The sequence below is a fragment of the Eleutherodactylus coqui genome, chromosome 1, assembly GCF_035609145.1.
Source record: "Eleutherodactylus coqui strain aEleCoq1 chromosome 1, aEleCoq1.hap1, whole genome shotgun sequence".
Classification (NCBI taxonomy): Eukaryota; Metazoa; Chordata; class Amphibia; order Anura; family Eleutherodactylidae; genus Eleutherodactylus; species Eleutherodactylus coqui.
Genome location: NC_089837.1, coordinates 403,710,074 through 403,729,041, shown reverse-complemented (window position 1 = coordinate 403,729,041; position 18,968 = coordinate 403,710,074). Strand labels below are relative to the sequence as shown.

Below are 18,968 nucleotides of genomic sequence, written 5' to 3'. Positions count from 1 at the left end.
CTCTCTCTCTCTCATATCTCTCTCTCTCTCATATCTATCTGGTATACTATGGAGAGACAGTGAGTGTTAATGACAATGTGCACTGCTCACATATTGGGTATTTCCATAAATACACAATAGTTATTACAAATGATATCAATGGAAATTGATATCATTTTGATATCAATTTGATATCAATGGAAACCGAAGCAGAGAAATTCTTGCTTAGCAAAACTATCCAAGAGCTCGTTCAGACGAATGTAGTTTTTCAGGCTGCTAGCAGCGCACAGAACGCGCTTCTATAAGGAACCAATGTGTTCCCATAGAAGTGTTCACATGGAAACTGCGCGCACCTAACAAAGATAGGATATGCGAATGCAAACTCTGAGGTATGCGCAAAGATAGGACATATGTTCCTATGGAAGCCTTGAAAGCACGCGGCTTGTACCTAACATCTTGTAGACGAGCTACTGCAGTTAGCTGGAAGCGGCCCGTTCACAAGATCTCAAGAGTTCCTATTGCTGCTAGTAGCGCGACAACTACGTTCGTCTGACCTTGCTGCTCATAGCAAACCAATCACAGCACAGCTTTCATTTCTCAAGCCGCTAGGGTAAAATGAAAACTGCGCTGTGATTGGTTGCTTTGGTCCACAAAGACAATCTTGCTGTTAGACAGTTTTGCTAAATGAGGCCCAAAGATTTTATTCTGCCATAGTCATTGCTGGGGACAAAACGACTACCAACATAAACGGCAGAGCGTTTTGTGTCCTTGATTTTCACGTCAACCAGTCCATTATTAGTGTGTAATCTCATTTTCGAGCTAAGTTTGGTGAAGATCCACCATGCAGGCGCACAATTCATAAGTAGTGCTCTAATTGTAAGGAAAAAGGTTGTATATATGTTAGCTAAAATCATCCAGCCGTCCGCTGGGAAGAGTGGAAACAGTGCATGTGTCCGTTTCACACAAAGTCCTCAGAAACCCATTGTCAGAGCAAGCAGAGAATTGGATGTCCCACATCCAGCTGTGCGGAGGATTCTGCGCAAAAGTTTACGATATTATCCCTCCTGACTGCAATTGTTATTGCCCTGAAACCGGACGACAAAGCAAGGTGACATTCTTTCTGCAAGAGTATGCAAACTGGAATGGAAAACTTTGGAGTGTTTAATGATGAAGCCGCCTTCCACCTTTCTGGCACAGTTAAAAACTTAATGTCAGAATCTGTGGGAGAGGGGGGATCCTCATGCCTATGTGGAGCGAATGCGCAATTTACCTAAGGTGAATGTCTTTTGCACTAAACCTTTTGCCCTTCTTTTTCAATGAGGAAACAATCACAGGAATTTTGTACCTAGATATGCTACAGATGTGGCTACTGCGATAGCTGGAAGAGGAATGTCCCAAGCTTCATCTTCCAACTGTATCGGGCATCCCCTCTATTTTCACAATAAATTCAGAAGGAGCACAATAGGCGACTACCGACTACCAAAGAGATGGACTGGCCACACAGGTTGTGACGATAGTGAACTACTTCTTTGGCTCCACGTTCCCCAGACCTTATACCTTTGATTTTTTTCTCTCTGGGGGGAATGTTATCCCCTGTTTTTTCCATTTTTGTTTTTTTCTCCCCCCTTTTAAAAAATCATAACTTTTATTTATCCATCAACGTCGCTGTATGAGGGCTTGTTTTTTTGCGGGAAGAGTTGTATTTTTCAATGATAATATATAATGTACCATATAATGTACTGAATGGCTTAAAAAAATTCTTAGTGGAGTGAAATGAAAAAAAACTAAATTCTGCCATCTTTGGGTGCGTGTTGTTTCTGCAGCGTACACACTGCAAAAAAATGACCTGATAACTCTATTCTATGGGTCAGTGTGAGTACTACGATACCAAATTCATATAGGTTTTTTTTCTGTACTACTTTTAATTTTAATTTAATTTTTTAAATTATTTTCTGCTGCCATCTTTAGACAGCTATAACATTTTTAATTTTTCGTGCAAGGGCTCATTTTGTGCAGGATGTCCTATAGCTTCTGTTGGTACCATTCTGGAGTACATGCAACACTTTGATCACTTTTTATTACATTTTTTTCTTGGAGACCGATTCAGCGATACCAAAAATGTATTTTTGTTTTATTTAGATTCTTTTATTATAAATATAGAAAAAGGGTTGTTTTTTTTATTTAACTTTTACCTTTTTTAATAATTAGTAAAACTTTTTTTAAACTTAATTTTTCCTTTTTAGTCACCAGAGGAACAAGAACTTGCGATGCTTTGATCGCTTCTGCAGTGTTATGTAATGCCAGAGCATTACATCATACCGCGTTCTAACAAGCATTCTATCAAGAAATGCCTCGGGCATGACTTGCTAGGCATTCTGCTAAGACAGCCCTGGGCCTTTCGGAAGGCCCCCAGCTGCTATGACACCCGCACGGAACATTGATCAGAGGTTTTAAATGCCGCTGTCAGAATTGACGGTGGCATTTAACAGCTCCGATGAGCCATGCGGCGTATAGGAGCTGCTGTGGGAGGGTTGCGGCACCCGTGTTGTATGGAGGGAGGTCACCCTGCAATCCCCCTCCATACACACCCCGAACCGTGTAGCACGTAACCTTATGTCCTGTGTTGTTAAGGGGGCAAGGATAGAGTCTACATGCACCTTTACCACCCACCATGTATGATCTCCGAGTACACATCACAGAAGCCATTGCATCAGTCAATAATGATACACTCTAACGCGCATGGCAGGAACCTGTCTACTGGTTTGATGTGCATCGAGTAACAAAAGGGGGCCACACTGAACACCTCTGATGTGTAAAACACTTAATGTTATGCAACAAAACTTTTTGAAATTCTGTTTCATTGATATCAAATTTAAGTATTTGAGGGTCATTAACCCATTCCCGCTGCAGGGCGTAAGTTTACGTCCTGGGAGCGGGGTACTTCCCGCAACAGGGCGTAAACTTACGTCCTGGAGATAGCGCGGGATCACATATGATCCAGCGCTATCCCGCAGCGGGAGCCGGCTGTCAGTCACAGCCGGCGTCTCGCTGCAGCAGCGGGGGGACATCGGAGATGCGCCCGCCACTTTTAACCCCTTCCCTGCCGCGATCTAAGTAGATCGCGGCAGGGGAAGAGTTCACAGCGGGAGCGCGGCTCCCTCTGTGTCTCCGGCCGGAACTCGCGATGTCATCGCGAGAGCCCGGCCTGTCACCATGGCAACAGGACGCCAGACACTGGCGTCCTGTATTGCCTATGCCTGAGATCGCTGTATGAGCGATAAGGCATGGGAGAGCAGTAGCTCTGCCATGCCTTATAACAGCGATCATCAGGGCAGTGATTAAAGTCCCTCAGAGGGACACAAACAGTGTAAAAAAAAAGAAAGATTTAAAAAATGAATTAAAAAAAATGTAAAAAAAAAGAGTAAAAAAACCATTTTTTATGCTTTTTCTCAGATTAGCATAAAAAAAAGGTAAAAAAAAAATAAAACCCCACATATTTGGTATTGTCGCGTCCGTAACGATGCGTACAATAAGTTGCTGCATGATTAACGGTGTAAAAAAAAAATAAAAAAATCTATGGCAGAATTGATGCGTTTTCTCTCTCTGCTATCATTAAAAAAATTCACAATATAGTCTATGTACCCAAAATTGGCATCGATAAAAACTACAGTTCGCCACGCAAAAAACAAGCCCTTATACGGCCGCGTCCACGGAAAAATAAAAAAGTTATGGCTTTTAAAAATGGAGATGGAAAAATACCAAAAAAATCGCTTGGTCCTCAACGCCAAAATAGGCCATGTCATGAAGGGGTTAAGGTCTCTTTCACAGCAGCATTTTATCGCGACTCTTTTACCGCAATAAATTCCCAAATCCCATCGCCCGTGTGAAAGAGGCCTAAAACTGAGTTATGAGGGATTCAAATCGGGAAGATAATTTCTATCGAAGCTGTATATGTAGTGCATTAAATAATAGGGTCACAATAGGGTCAGAGTTAGGGCTCACACCCACTGGCGATACGACTTCCCTGCGATGCAAAAGTGAATGAGAACGCATGATAATGAGCGCGCAGCCAATCACAGGCAGCACTCGGCTGTCATTCATTATCATGCATTTTCACTCACTCTCGCATGGCAGGGAAGTCGTATCGCCAGTGGGTGTGAGCCCTTAAGGTACCTTTAAATGGAGCAACTATTGTTTAGGTAGTCACTTGGTAAAGTAGCATATGATCTGTCTGGGATGATTTAGTGAATCCTGCACGGAGCAGGGGGTTGGACCCGATGACCCTGGAGGACCCTTCCAACTCTACCATTCTATGACTCTAAGAATGACAGTGATTTGTTTGTTTTCTGACAGACGGATGATTGTTCACGAGTTGTTCATGACTTGCTTACTGTCTTATCGTTCTCCATGCAAATATGTTTGCAAGTCATTCAAATATGAACAACTCTGACTTTACGTACGGCCATTTTTTATTAACCAGCCACTATTTATTCTGTAAGTTGAAATGAAAGGAATAGCAGCTTATCACGCGTCACCCCGTCGGTGGTTGAGTTTATAGCATGTGAATTCAGAGTGATTCTATGGCCGATAGTCATCCTGTGTAAAAGTACCTTTCCATTATGATGCCTATGATTAGCAGATATTAAACAGTTATTATTTCACTGGCTGTTGCGGCTAACAACTAGCAATATTTTAAATAGACTGTATTTTTTTTCTACTAACAGCTGAGTCTGTATTATCACAAAGAGAATGAATCCAGCACATCAATAATGAATATACAAAGAATTGCATCAACTGGCATCTAATTGGTTCTTTGAAATTGCGGCTCTTGGCTATTCACAGGAAGTAAACCCTGTGGACTCACATGTCTATATTGTACTAATATCTCAGGGAACAAAGCAGCATTTGCACACCACAGCTGTATTCTTTATAGATATATGAATAAACGTAAAGCACTCTACTTGGGTGCTAACAAAACCTCAATTCTAAGTGCCAAGACGGCAAAATGTCTAAATGTTCATCTTTACCACCGAGTCATATCAGAATGTCGGTATGAATTGGGCAGAGAATATTTTGTTGATATGAAGTTTGCATTGATTCCATGTAGTAGTGGTATTCACCTCCACAATGTGGTGCCATACTTGGGCAATGTGGTAGCGCACAGCACTCCTATGGCTCCATTGCACAATACCACAAGGACTGCATGCGCTTCCATAAATACTAATAATAATCCTTATTTATATAGTGCCAACATATTCCACAGTGCTTACAAAAACAGGGGATACAGAAACAAAACCATTGTTCATGGGGTCGATCATGTCAGACCAATCTGGTCAGCTTCTACGATGAAGTAAGTTCTAGTCTGGACCTGGGAGAGTCTATTGATCTTGTATATCTGGATTTCTCTAAAGCATTTGACACCGTGCCACATAATAGGCTGATATATAAAATCAGACAGCTCGGATTAGGTGAAAACGTGTGTATCTGGGTAAGGAATTGGCTCAATGATAGAAAGCAGAGGGTGATAATAAATGGTTCATACTCTGATTGGGCCACCGTTGCTAGAGGGGTGCCACAGGGTTCAGTATTGGTCCCCATTCTGTTCAATATATTTATCAATGACCTGATAGAGGGACTGCACAGTAAAATATCAATATTTGCAAATGATACAAAATTATAGGACTGCGACGGTAACAAGAGGGCATCCACTACATCTAGAAGAAAGCAGGTTTCATCACCAACATAGAAGGGGTTCTTTACTGTAAGAGTGGTGAGACTGTGGAACACTCTGCCTGAAGACGTGGTGATGGCAAATTTTAGAGGAATTTTAGAGGGGACTAGATGCCTTTCTAGAGCGCTATGATATTACAGGATATAGACATTAGGTGGCCAGTGGGGTTGATGATCTGAAATGTTGATCCAGGGATTACTCTAGCTGCCATTATGGAGTCAGGAAGGAATTTCCTACCTCTGGACAAAGAAGGAAGGGGTTGAAACAGGCTGAAATAGATGGACATTGTCTTCATTCAGCCTAACATACTATGTTACTATGTAGTAATCAGTTGATAGGAACAGTAAGGGCAAGGGTCCTGCTCCAACGAGCTTACATACTACAAATAATAGGGTGATAGAGAAGGTATAGGGGCTGGAGATGCGCACGGTATGGCGAGGTGGAGAGTGTGGGAGGCTATACACATAGACAATGGTCAGACATAAGCCGTACAGTGGTTGAATCAGTATGACTGCAGGGGGCGGTTGATAGAGGCTAGCAGGGATTGCAGTCAGTAAGACAGGGAGCATGTTATCAGGTGGAATACAGAGAGGTTTGGTTTAGGAGATGTGGTATGCCTTCCTGAGGCTGTGTGTTTTTAGAGCACGCCTGAAATTTTGTGTGTCAGGGATTGCCCGGATAGTTTGGGGTAGCGCGTTCAGAGGACTGGTGCTGTTTGGAGAAATCTTGGAGGCAGGAGAGAGGTCAAGTTAAAGTGGCACTCAGTCTGACTTTGTTAGCGGAGCGGAGGGCCTGGGCTGGCTGGTGGATTGCGATGAGGGAGGTAATGTAGGGCGGTGCAGTGCTATGGAGAGCTTTATGGATGAAGGTAGTGAGTTTAAATGGAATTCTGTATTTGACAGGCAGCCAGTGCAGTGACCGGCACAGGGCAGAGGCGTCCGAGTAGCGGCTGGACAGGAGCATGAGCTGCCACATTCAGGATGGATTGGAGAGGGGAGAGTCTGGCGTGGGGTAGGCCGATCAGCAGTGAGTTGCAATAATCGAGCCGAGAGTGGATGATGGTAACAGTAAGCGTTTTTAGCGTGTCCATCGTTAGAAAGGGGCAAATTCTTGCGATGTTCTTGAGGTGCAGCTGACATGTTCGGGCCAGAGATTCGATGTAGGGGGTAAAGGAGAGATCAGAGTCGAATATGACCCCAAGGCAGTGGGTGTGCCTGTCTGGGAGTTATGGTGGTGCCACACACTGAGATGGAGATTTCAGGATGAGGTCAGTTAGCAGAGGGCAGAAACACGAGGAGGTCAGTTTTTGAGAGGTTCAGTTTTCGATAGAGAGAGGACATAGTGTTAGAGATAGCGGACAGACAGTCAGTGATTATTTGGAGGAAAAGTGCAGAGAGGTCACGAAGATACATTAAAGTCTACACTAATTATAAAGGAAATCATTTACCATCTTTTTTTACAGATCTCTCTAAAGACAGCATAATATAGTGACATGCTTGCGGACTGTAATGATAGGTCTGCTGTATGTATCTGTGCAATAGTTTGGGAGAAACCTGCATTTTGTTAGTAGCAGCAACATATTGAGGACTGCATGAATTAGTCCTCGATATTCATGAGTTGCATTTAGCCACACCCAACACGCTCTCTAATCTCTGATTGGCAGCTAACGCTCTATGCATAGTAACCAGAAAGCAGTCAGTGGCTGGAAGGTGGAGTGGGCGGAGTTAGCTGCAGCTCATGAAAAGATAACGTCCCCTGGTGCAAGCAGCGAGTTTTCTTGGAATACTGTTTTTGCAGGGTGGTTTGCCATTGCCTTCCCCAGTCATCTTTTACCCCAAGCAAGCTAGGTACTGATTTTGCCGACCTTGGAAGGATGGAAGGCTGAGTCAAGCTTCAGCCGGCTACCTGAATCTCGCGGGGAATGAACCCGCAACTGTTGCAGCAGTAATGGGATCACTGCCAGGTTGACGGAGTCCGGTGCGGATTTTAGACATGCTTCTGCACCTTCTTGCTTAGTAGCTGTAACACAATGTGCTCACATCTGTAGATGATTAGCTGAATATTTAGCTGGGATGGATAGGAAGCTAAAGAGCTGTAAATTGTCATTTGCTTGCTGTCTGAGCCAGCAGTTAGTGGCTCCCATGGATAGCGTGGTGTCCACAGTTCCTTACTTCGGACGGCTCTGTGTGCTGCAGCTTATTCTACTAAAGCTAGGTGCTGTGTTTTATTTTGTTTGGCCAAGTAGGGTTACTTAGGTCCCAGGTATGAGTGCAGGCTTGCATCTATAGACACGATCAGTCTGCCGAGTCAGACAGGGCCCTCTCCCTCGTTCGTTAGGTATTTAGGGAAAGACTTCCGATTTATTATTTGTTGGTTTGTTTTGGCCACCGCACTCTGAGCAATTATTGTGCATGTCTGCAAGTGCTGGCCCTGCATGTCCTTTACAGACGTAACAGCAACCTTCAGGTCGTGAGCAAGAGCTTTGGACTGCATTCTGCTGCTTTAACACTCTGCGCCACACAAGGCTCTAAGCTCATTAATATACGTCGCTGGCTGCTACAAATAAAATGCACTTTTCTCCCAAAGTACTGCACAGATTGAGACATATCACTGTAATCAGTGACAGACACTACCTTACGGTGCCCTCAGTGAGGGGTGCAAAACCATTGTGACATAATCTCATAAAACAAGTTACAACCCTAAATACTTTTGACCTCAGATTTGAAAACACTGAGCATAGATATGGACAATAACTGCGGCTTGACACGTGATTTCTGTGTGTTGTGAAATGCACAAAAACCGCATGTGAAAAGAACCCATTGTTTTCAATGGATTAATTTACATGATTTTTTTGCTGGCATCAATAGTGCAAGAACGAAAATTGCAGAATGTCCTAATTTTGGGTCAGTCTGTTCAGGAATCGTCCATTAGAAGCAAAAAAAAGTGCATCCCATGCGCATGAAAATGCGAGTATCATATTCTATTTTTACTATTGGAACATGTAATCTTCATACATGTGAAAAATGCTCACGTGTGCAGCAATGTGATGCGTTCTACTAGTCAAACTCATTGCAATCGTGTGTATAATTGCAGGTTCACAATGGCATTGTGGGTCAGAGTTTCTCGGATCGCTATCACACTCGCCTGTGTGAATATACTACTGATACAGATAGTCAAGGTTATGGCATTCAGACAAAATATTATGACTTCTGCAGAGACATGCCCACAACAAACGTGTATGTGTAGAGTATTATCGGTGGAACAGAACTGCTCTTCGGCCTTGTCTAGTTTACAAAGGCACTTCTAGTTGAAATGTGATACAGATAATCCACACTGGAATTTCGAGGCTGCAGTTAAAGTGAAGGAGAATGCAGTGTTTTCTGTCCTTAAATTTCTTTTACATAATTTGGTATAGAGAGACTTGGTATCAGGACTGCGCTGCGACTGCATAGATTCATGATGTTATAAGGCTGCATTCCCACGAATGTATATCGGCTTGGTTTTCACGCCGAGCCGATATACGTTGTCCTCATGTGCAGGGGGGGGGGGGGGGGAGATGGAAGAGCCAGGAGCAGGAACTGAGCTCCCGCCCCCTCTCTTCCTCCTCTCCACCCCTCTGCACTATTTGCAATGGGGAGAGGCAGAATGGGGGCGGGGCTGATTACCGAACCTTAGCCCCGCTAAATAGTGCAGAGGGGCGGAGAGGAGGCAGAGAGGGGGCGGGAGCTCAGTTCCTGCTCCTGCTCTTCCACCCCCCCCCCCCCCCTGCACATGAGGACAACGTATATCGGCTCGGCGTGAAAACCGAGCCGATATACGTTCGTCTGAATGCGGCCTTAGGCTGAATGTGCAATCTAAGTTTTACCATCTTGTTATCTTATTGTTTTGCTTTTTTTCTTAAAACCCATTGCAATCGATGAGGGGTAAAAAGCTGTGTTTTTCAATTTTATTTCAGTTTCTCAAGGAGCAGTGAGACAGAAACCCAGAACAGAGCCCTAAAGCAGGTGTCTGGTGCCTTCAGTGAAGACCAACTTTCACATCAAGTGATTTTTACCATGAACAAATAAGTAGATTTGTTGCTGAAATTTTTGGAAACGCCCCATTCATTTGAACTTAGGCTTGCAGAAATCCATACAAGTACTGCAGAACCCAAACCATTCTAATGCATGGAGTGCATGCAAAATCTGCCGCATGTAAATTCAACTTATTGCTGCAAAACTACAGTACACACTCTGCACGGTAAGCAAACGTCAAAAGTGGTACAGCCTACAGAAGGTCAGCTTAATAAAAGCTAAGCCCCATTTACACACAACAATTGTCGTTTGAACGAATTAACGACTTTTTTGCATACAAATGCCGAGAATTTAAACTTAAAGATAATCGTTTGAAATGCTCGTCATTTTCCTCATTAGCTATGTGAACACTATATATGTTGTTTGCTCAGGTGGGCGTGTGTTTATACGAGGAATCTCTGGCCTGGAGGATTTTAATTAGTGTGAAGAAAAGCAATTGTCTTCTGCAGCATGAGCAAACAAGTAGTCATTGTGTTCAAGGCAAACAATCACCCCTCCCATCCAAAAGATTTAACAAATGTCATTTAAACCAAGCAAACAAACTAATCACCATTTTATGCAGGCAGAAACTCAGCAACAAGTGAATGAATAGTGCAGGAAGGTTTTAAACCACTTAAAGTGACCGTGTCATCAAAAAATGACCACTGAATAAATGAAAATTGTATAAATCAAGATTTATGTTAAAAGTATTTTTGGAAGCTTTTGGTGATTTTTTTAAAGTCACAATCTGTTTTATTTATCCTAATATCCTGCATTTTTCATACTGACCCTTTGTGACTGTCACAGCACAGCTTCTTGCAAAATGATCTGTGCACAGGTCCCTGAACATGCCTGGAACACTTTCCTATAGAAGTAAATGGATCTTCTCCTGTCCGTCTTGTCAACAGACTATGAGGCTGCTATAAAGCATCTCTCTAAATGCTGTTAGCTGCAGCTCAGACAAGATGGCAGCCCCCATGATCATGTATAGAAAATGGAATAAAAAATCTACAAAAAATAAAAATATGTTTCATGTTCAAGTTTTAATTTGTAAAACTTATAGGTGATACATTCCCTTTAACCCCTTAAGGACATGGCCTATTTTAGCGTTGAGGACCAAACGATTTTTGGTATTTTTCCATCTCCATTTTTCAAAAGCCATAACTTTTTTATTTTTCTGTCGATGCGGCCGTATAAGGGCTTGTTGTTTGCGTGGCGAACTGTAGTTTTTATTGGTACCCTTTTTGTTTAAATAGCCTACATTGTAAAACTGTTATTTTTTTTTTTATGATCGTAGGGAGAGAAAACGCATCAATTCTGACATAGATTTTTATTTTATTTTTTTAAAGCGTTAATTATACAGCATAAATGACACTACATTTTTTCTGCGGGACGGTACGGTTACAACGATACCAAAATTCTTATATTTTTAGGTTTTTCCACAATAAAAAACCTTTTTTCGGAAATTATTATTTTTACTAAACTCACTTCATTCAAAGTGCTATAACTTTTTTATTTTTCCATGGACGGAGCTCTGTGAGGGCTTATTCTTTGCAAGACGAGCTGTAGTTTTTATTGGTACCATTTTGGGATACACACTTTTTTTTATCACTTTTATTGCGTTTTTTTGGAGGCAAAAAGCTAAAAATTTGCATTTTGCCTCAGTTTTTAAGCATTTTTTTAAACGCTTTTTGCCGTGCAGGATAAAAAGCGTGTTCAATTTATTGTACACATCCTTCCGGACGCGTCAACACCAAATATGTGGGTTTTTTAATTTTTTTATACGAATATGAGAAAAAGCATAAAAAAGGTTTTTTAACATTTTTTTTTACATTTTTATTTTTCGTACTTTATTTTGCTCTTATTTTTACACAATCTGTGTCCCTCTGAGGGACTTTTACTACAGCACTAATGATCGCTGCGATAAGGCATGGCAGGACTTCTCTCTTGCCATGCCTTATCGCTTATTACAGTGATCTTAGGCAATGGCAATACAGGACGCCGATATCTGGCGTCCTGTTGCCATAGCAACCAGCCGGGCTCTCTACTTAGATCGCGGCAGGGAAGGGGTCAACAGCGGGGGGGGGGGGGGGGTCTCCAGCACAAACAGTTCTCTGTTTGTGCTGGAGACTACCAGGATTTTGACAAACTGTAGTCTCCAGCACAAACTGTTTTCTGTTTGTGCTGGAGACTACCAGGATTTTGACCAATAGGTGTCTCATGTAAAAAAAAGAAAAAGGGCTTCTACAGGGTACTAAGCGAGAAATCCCTCATTAGTCGCAAGTCGCTTAGTTTCAATGAACTGAAACGAAGCAACTAGTGAGCGACTTCTCACTCAGTATAAACAGGTAGTCGTTGATCTTGGAACAACTGCCTGTTCCCAATGAAAGGAGGCAGGCAGCCAAATGCGATCTCCTGCGTGCTCCGTCCCCACTCACTGAACGACTATGGCTCCTGTGGGAAAGCATAGGAGTAACAGTCATTCGGAGAGATGTACCTTTTGTGTCACAACCCCTCAACCCGATAGAATGAACGTTCTTTTGGGGAGAGACACTTAAGGCCCATTTACACTTCAAACGAACAAATTTGAGCAATAATCGTTCAGTGTAAATGCACAAAATCGCTCATTTGTCATTTGCGGATTGTTAGGCTGACTTTTCAGTCAACTTAAAAAACCTTGCTCGCTTCTCACCCCGTGTGAATACGCCCCACTCTGTGCTTCCCATAGGACTTGAAGTGCTGAGCGTGAAGCGGACAAGAAACCAGCGGCAGGTTTTTCTGTGTAAACGCTCTGCACGAGCGCCAATGACCTTAGCGGTGATGTCAGCGCTTGTGCAGTCGTTTGAAAGTCTGTTGGCCCGTGTAAAAGGGCCATTACAGCAGATGACATTTTAGACTAATACAAGAAATGAATACATGAGATATATTGCTGAAATTCAACATTTGTTTTCCTTGTTTTCCCCAACTGCAGATGTTGGGTGACTGTCAGACTGCCCCATATACATCAGATCATCGGCTGATGAAGCCAGTATTGCTGTAATGTGTATGACTGACTATAGTTATAGGGTTTTATTTTACTGGAATGCTGAACGATTACCAATATAGCCGTCCATATTTATTGTCACCCAGCTTTCCTACAGCCCAAAACAGCAAATCGGTCTTGCCTCAGCAATAATAGATGAGCAGGGGATGCCTATAAGATCTCTCATTATAGAAATGCCCTTATTGATTTCCAATTCAAAAGCCTCTAAATGTAAAGCTTGTTGCCATTATAACTGGATTGTGTAGAACAGCTAAGTCTGAGACAGGAATGCAAATAGTACAAAGCTCAGACACATAAAAGTGTATATTTACAAGAGTTGATTTTTTGGGTGCTTTGCCATTATTTCCAGAAATCACTGAAAAACTGCAAAAATGTTTGAGGCTGGGTTCACACAGGGCGGATTCGCCGCGGGAAATCCGCCCGCGGCTGCTAATCTCGGGATTAGCCAGCCATGTGGACGAGATTTCTCAGAAATCTCGTCCACACGGGACGGCCAATCTGCTGCGGTAAGTCCGGCTGAAACCGCGGCTGCGGCCGCCGCAGCCGCGGTTTCAGAAGATGCAGCATGTCTGTTTACTTTTCTTTTTTGTTTATTTTCGTTGCGGCCGCGCTCTCCTCTATGGAGCGCCGGCCGCAACGGAAAAGCGAGCGGCCGGGCCGCTTCAAAGCCGCAACGGCTTAAACCGCGGCGGTTCTCCCGGCGGAAATCTCACGGTTTTTGCTGCGGCCAAACCGCGAGATTTCCGACAGGAATATGCCCCGTGTGAACCCAGCCTGTAGGTGTTGTTTTGCTGTGGTTATGGATATGGACAGCAAAAGAAAACTCGGGGAATATACACCCTGTATGTTGTCATAACAAAGGTTTGGATTTTTTATTCTTAAAAGGAACTTGCCATCGGCCATAAGCACCATGAACTAAGTTATGGCACTCATAGGGCAGGTTCCCAGGAGTGCAGGGAGGTATTTTTATACTTGCCTGCCCCCCGATACATGCGCCGTCAGCCCTGAAAGCTTGCACTTGGACCGTGCACTCAGTGTGTGGACCCTGTCATCGAACTGAAAGCTGAAGGCTGGGGATGTTCGCTCCCAATGACTCCTATAGGAGCGCACACAACCTTCAGCTTTAAGTCTCAGTGCACGGTCCAAGTGCAGGCTTTCAGTGCTGACAGCGCAGGTCTCATAGCCGGTAACAGGTTCCCTTTAAGTGCTGGACTGTATTTCTCAGCAGAAGCAGCTTCTTCTCTAGTGCTGTCCCACTAAGTATAGACAGATAAATAAAAATTACTGAACTCTAACTGATTTACAATGTTAAAGGGGTTGTCCCACTTCTGACTTTGATGACCTATCCTGAGGATAAATCACAAACAGCTGACTGGGATGCCCGTCGTCCGGGACCCCAGCTGGTCAGCTGATTACCAGGGCACGTGTTCTAATGTATTGAGCACGGAAGTGAATGGGGCTCATCTTGTAGTACCACAGCCATCCACTGCGCAATGTATGGAGCTGTTTGTTTCTGGCAGCTAAGCAATTCCATATATTAGAACACCGGTCTCGGTGATCAAGTGATCGGCTGGGATCTCAAGTGGAAGACCCCTGCTGATCAGGAATTGATGACCGATACTGAGGACAGGTCATCAATCTGTTACGAAGAGTGGAAAGACCTAATTCCAGGTCTTTTCAGTCTGAGCTAAAACACAAAAGCTATATTCTTGTGATTTTTAAATGCACCTCATTTTAAAGTTTCTTAAAAGGAGAATCCTTCCAGCCGTAAAAATATATGCACTGAAAGAGAACTCTTCTTATACTGAAAAAACGGATTTTTTTACACTACATGTAATTTACCTGTGTCATTGTCCAAATACTTACTCTAGAAAAGCTAACGATAAAGAATGGTAAAGAAAGAAAAGCATACCTTTATTCTCCTTATGCTGACCTTGGCCTCAGATACCCTCTCAATAGCTGAGGGGAAGAAGAGAGTGACAGTGAGTCTCACTGCACTATAAAGGGACACTGCAACAAACACTCGACTGGCAGAGATAACATTGCCAAGCAGAACATACGTGGCGAAAGTCACAAACACGATGATTTTGCTTGCAACAAAGAAAGATGCCAAGTTGATTCCACGCAGATAAGAACTTTGAAGGACCTTGGATATTTCTTTCCTACAATGATAGAAGCAGAACAGTAGATCACATGCATGGATCTAATGCAAAGAAAATTGTACACAAGTCGCCATGACCAGCCATAGATAATGAAACCTTGAATTGGATAATATCTACTCTAATGACAGACAGTCATCCAGTGATATGATGGACCAGATACCCAATTTCAGCCTAAACTGAGAGGTAGCCCTGATTCATCATATAATTAGAGGTGCAAGATAGTAGTAATTATTATTGTGTAACAAAAATACCTGACGCTGTTTACTTTCACTATATAAACCTAACAGCTATACAACTTGTTTGTTAAAAAGTTCTAAAAGTTTTGGGAAATTACACAATAAACGTTTGTGGGTATTTTTAAGAAACGTTACGGCAACAATGACTGTATGGGCTCATTCTATGTATTAGAAATTACAGAACTACATCAACTGGAGAAAAATCCAACCTACTTCCTTATGTCATTGACCAGCTGTGTAAATGATTGTTCCCATGCATACATTTTAATAATTCTCATCCCAGATATTACTTCATTCATGGTTCGAATCCTAGTATCAGTGAAAGCTGCGGTCTTGCCCCTAAGAAGGAAATAAAATAATACATTATATATATGCAAATAAACACTTCCACAAAAGTCCATCTGAAAGAAATCTTCAACCGCTCTCTGATCTCAAATCTTCTCCTCCCATTTTTTAAAATGCAGTGATTATTCCAATCAGTACCAGATTTAGGTATAGGGTCAATCCATGTCAGTTCAACCAACGCTCCCGGTCGACCATCTCAGATTTCAATGAAACTTTGCACAAAGATAGACCCTGACCCTAAACTAAGCCAGAATATTAGGCTTCAAAGTGCTTTGGTTCACGAGCTACAGGTCTTAATCTAGGGGGTTGTCATGTGATTACAGCGCGCAACCTGAAAAAAGTGGCGATTGCAATCCATTGCCAAGCCAGTTCTAATGACTCTAGAGCAATGAAACTTCACACACTAGGAGAACTTTTAGTGCTGAAACCAGCTAAACTACTCAGACTGCCACTCTTATCATCATTCTGCCACCATTGCATGTCAAAGTAGCTGGAAAAGTCTAACTAGTTATTTATTACACAAATGCTAGCCTAAGATAATCTTAGTATCCAATATGGATAGAGTGCTAAATAAGCCCAGTGATCACTGTAATATACCACAATCATTATGCAACACTCAATGATATTCTGACCATCTTAAGCCAAAGCTTGTGGCTCACCTGAACCCTAGATTAAGACCTGTAGCTCATGAACCAAAGCACTTTGAAGCCTAATATTCTGGCTATCTTAGTTTAGGGTCAGGGTCTATCTTTGTGCAAAGTTTCATTGAAATCTGAGATGGTCGACTGGGAGCGTTGGTTGAACGGACATGGAATGACCCTATAGATAGGTACTGATTGGTTGGAAATCTTGGTTCATCATTTCTCTCGGATTGCTTTCACTCTTCTCTATTGTGGTTTCTCAAAAGGTCAGTGGTGGGCCCTTTAATATTCTCTCTTTACACTGCCCTGGTTTGGAGTATTTTCAATACCGTCTTGACAGGCCTCTTACTGTTTGCATAGAGAAAGAAACCTGTTGATCAAACTGAGCCAGACGGGAAGAAGCTGGAGGGGAGCCGCCCAGCAGACATATCTCCCGCTTGCTTCAGAGCTTCTGAGTAACACCCCATTTACACTGACAGATGATCGCTCAAAAGTTGCTCAAACGACAGTTTGAGTGACAGTTTTGAGCGATCATCTTTGCACACGTTATAGTAGCTAATTAGCTACTATAGAGCTATGCAGGCGCAGCGGGACACCGCCGCTATCTCTCGCCAAACACTACAGCTGTTCTGCATATGCAAACAGCTGTAGTGTTCTCAGTGCTTACAGCCCGTGCCCCGCTCTGAATTCACAGCAGGATACAGGCACAGAGAATCTTATCAGTGCAGCCAGCTGATAACAGCCTGCTTCGCTGATGACAGCTGATCGCTCAATTCTAGCAAGCTAGAATTCAGCGATCAGCGACTTGTGCACGAAAACTGCACGATGTCCCTGTATTTAAACAATACGAGAATCGCTCAAAACAGTCTTTTGAGCGAATTTTGAGCGATTCACGTTGTGTCTAAATCAGCCTTAAATCATGGTTCGTTGTTTAAGTATATCGTGCCATCTATGTTTCTAGGCAGTATAAAACTGTTGACAGATTCCTTTTAAACCACTTTGGTGCTGCTCAGGGACTTATTTTATTGAGAATTTGGCACAAATTTAAGAATTTGATTAAAATTGTTACTGATATATTTCACACCATGCTGCAAATTTCCAGTATAGATGTACCCTCTCTTAACTTGACCCATCTCAAGATAAAGTTCAACGGATGCCTTTAACAGATAAGATCCATCACGGTAAAAAATGTATACTTTTTCACTGGTTGACTGTGATGGATGTCTCTTGATAGATGCCATCCTTCACGTACAAATTTAACCCTTTCCAATCCAATTTGTATCCTGGTTTTCCTAAGGGCTTCCTCTTTTTCTGCCGTTATACAACGGCGCTATCTGCTGGCTACAGCCAGTACTGCATGAGGTGACACGCTGGATAGGCTCCGACAGCAGAGTGGCTGGCAATATACAGTAAGGGAACCCCAACTGACGTCTTCCAACATCGAAGCTGTACAGCCTTAAATCATAATGTCTGAAGACGTCAGACAGTGGATTGGAAAGGGTTAGTGTTTTACTGGTTGGTGTGAGATTGTATCGGTTTTGTTTTATGAGAAATCGAAATGCTTAGGAAAATTAAAGCCAAGTTTAAGGGTGGACAATCTGCAGTCGAAGACACAAAGTTTACAAATCCGACCTTCTCAAATAAATCCCATCCAAATGCAAAGACACAAAACAGTAAAACAAACACTTGTGCACCTTAGTGATGTGAAGAATTTTCCAAGAATGGTTTGCAAAGGCATAAGAATAATGAGTACTGCCATTCCTGCCAGACACGATGGACCAATCTCAATCCAAAGAAGCACAGTTACTGCAATGGCCTGCAGTGGTCCAGCCCATAAAAAGTGCAAAAAAATAGTAACCTGTGGAGATAAAAACATGCATACAATGACCACTCCACAATCCAGGGCATGTATGGAATCCCTTCAAGGCTGGAATCACACATGCAGTTTTTGATGCACTTTGCTGAGTAAAACACAAGAGTGGATGCAACAATAAGGCGCAGTATAAGGCCGGTGTCACATGGGCATAAGCGCATTTACGGCATGTACGTGTTTTACTGTACTTTTTGCGCACAATTTACACCTGTAAGAAGTGCAATGCAACACACACAGCGTAACACCCGTTGTGCAAATACGCTGCACAAATGTGTGCAGAAATGCACTTATGCACATGTGACACCGGCCTTGTACTGCTCCTTAGTTATGGATCCACTCCTGTGTTTCGCGTAACATACTATATAACCATTAACTGAAATATTGAACTAATTAACTTGATTTCCTAAGTGCTATTTTTCGCGTAACATACTATATAACCATTAACTGAAATAGGCCATCAAGTTAATTAGTTCAATAAGTGCTATTTTTGTGCACAAACGCACTTGAAAATAGAGCATTTCTATTTTGTGCACACAAAATGCGTACGCAAATACACTTACGTGAAAGAACTAATTGAAATCAACAGGCTCTATTCACTGCGTATTGTGGCAAAAAATTGTTCATGTGCCACAGGCCTAAAGGAAAAATTGCCAATAAACTGCATGTGTGATGCCAAAGTAATTGCAGTTTCATTGCCTGTAAAACCATATTTATGAACAGACTCATTGTTCTAAAGGTCATTTAACATAGATCTAGAGATTTATTAGTTCACGGTGAAATCTGTACATACAATAATGTGAAGGCTTATATGTAGGCTGAGGAAATCATGCAAATATTACAGATATTTAGGAAAACTAATGAAGTGGTTATGTTTGGCATTATGTGCCAATGGCCTGTTGCCACTGA

At 42.5% G+C, this 18,968-nt stretch overlaps 1 protein-coding gene across 1 annotated transcript in view; it reads right to left on the bottom strand.

Moving 5' to 3' along the window:
- ABCC4 (ATP binding cassette subfamily C member 4 (PEL blood group)) overlaps positions 1 to 18,968 on the bottom strand; it is a 250,307-nt gene that overhangs the window by 176,530 nt on the left and 54,809 nt on the right. The window contains exons 6-8 of the mRNA XM_066580593.1: positions 17,884 to 18,047; positions 15,417 to 15,542; positions 14,718 to 14,967 (exon numbers count right to left, since the gene is read on the bottom strand). Of these exons, the coding sequence (XP_066436690.1) occupies positions 14,718 to 14,967; positions 15,417 to 15,542; positions 17,884 to 18,047 (540 nt within the window). The remainder of the gene's footprint in view (positions 1 to 14,717; positions 14,968 to 15,416; positions 15,543 to 17,883; positions 18,048 to 18,968) is intronic.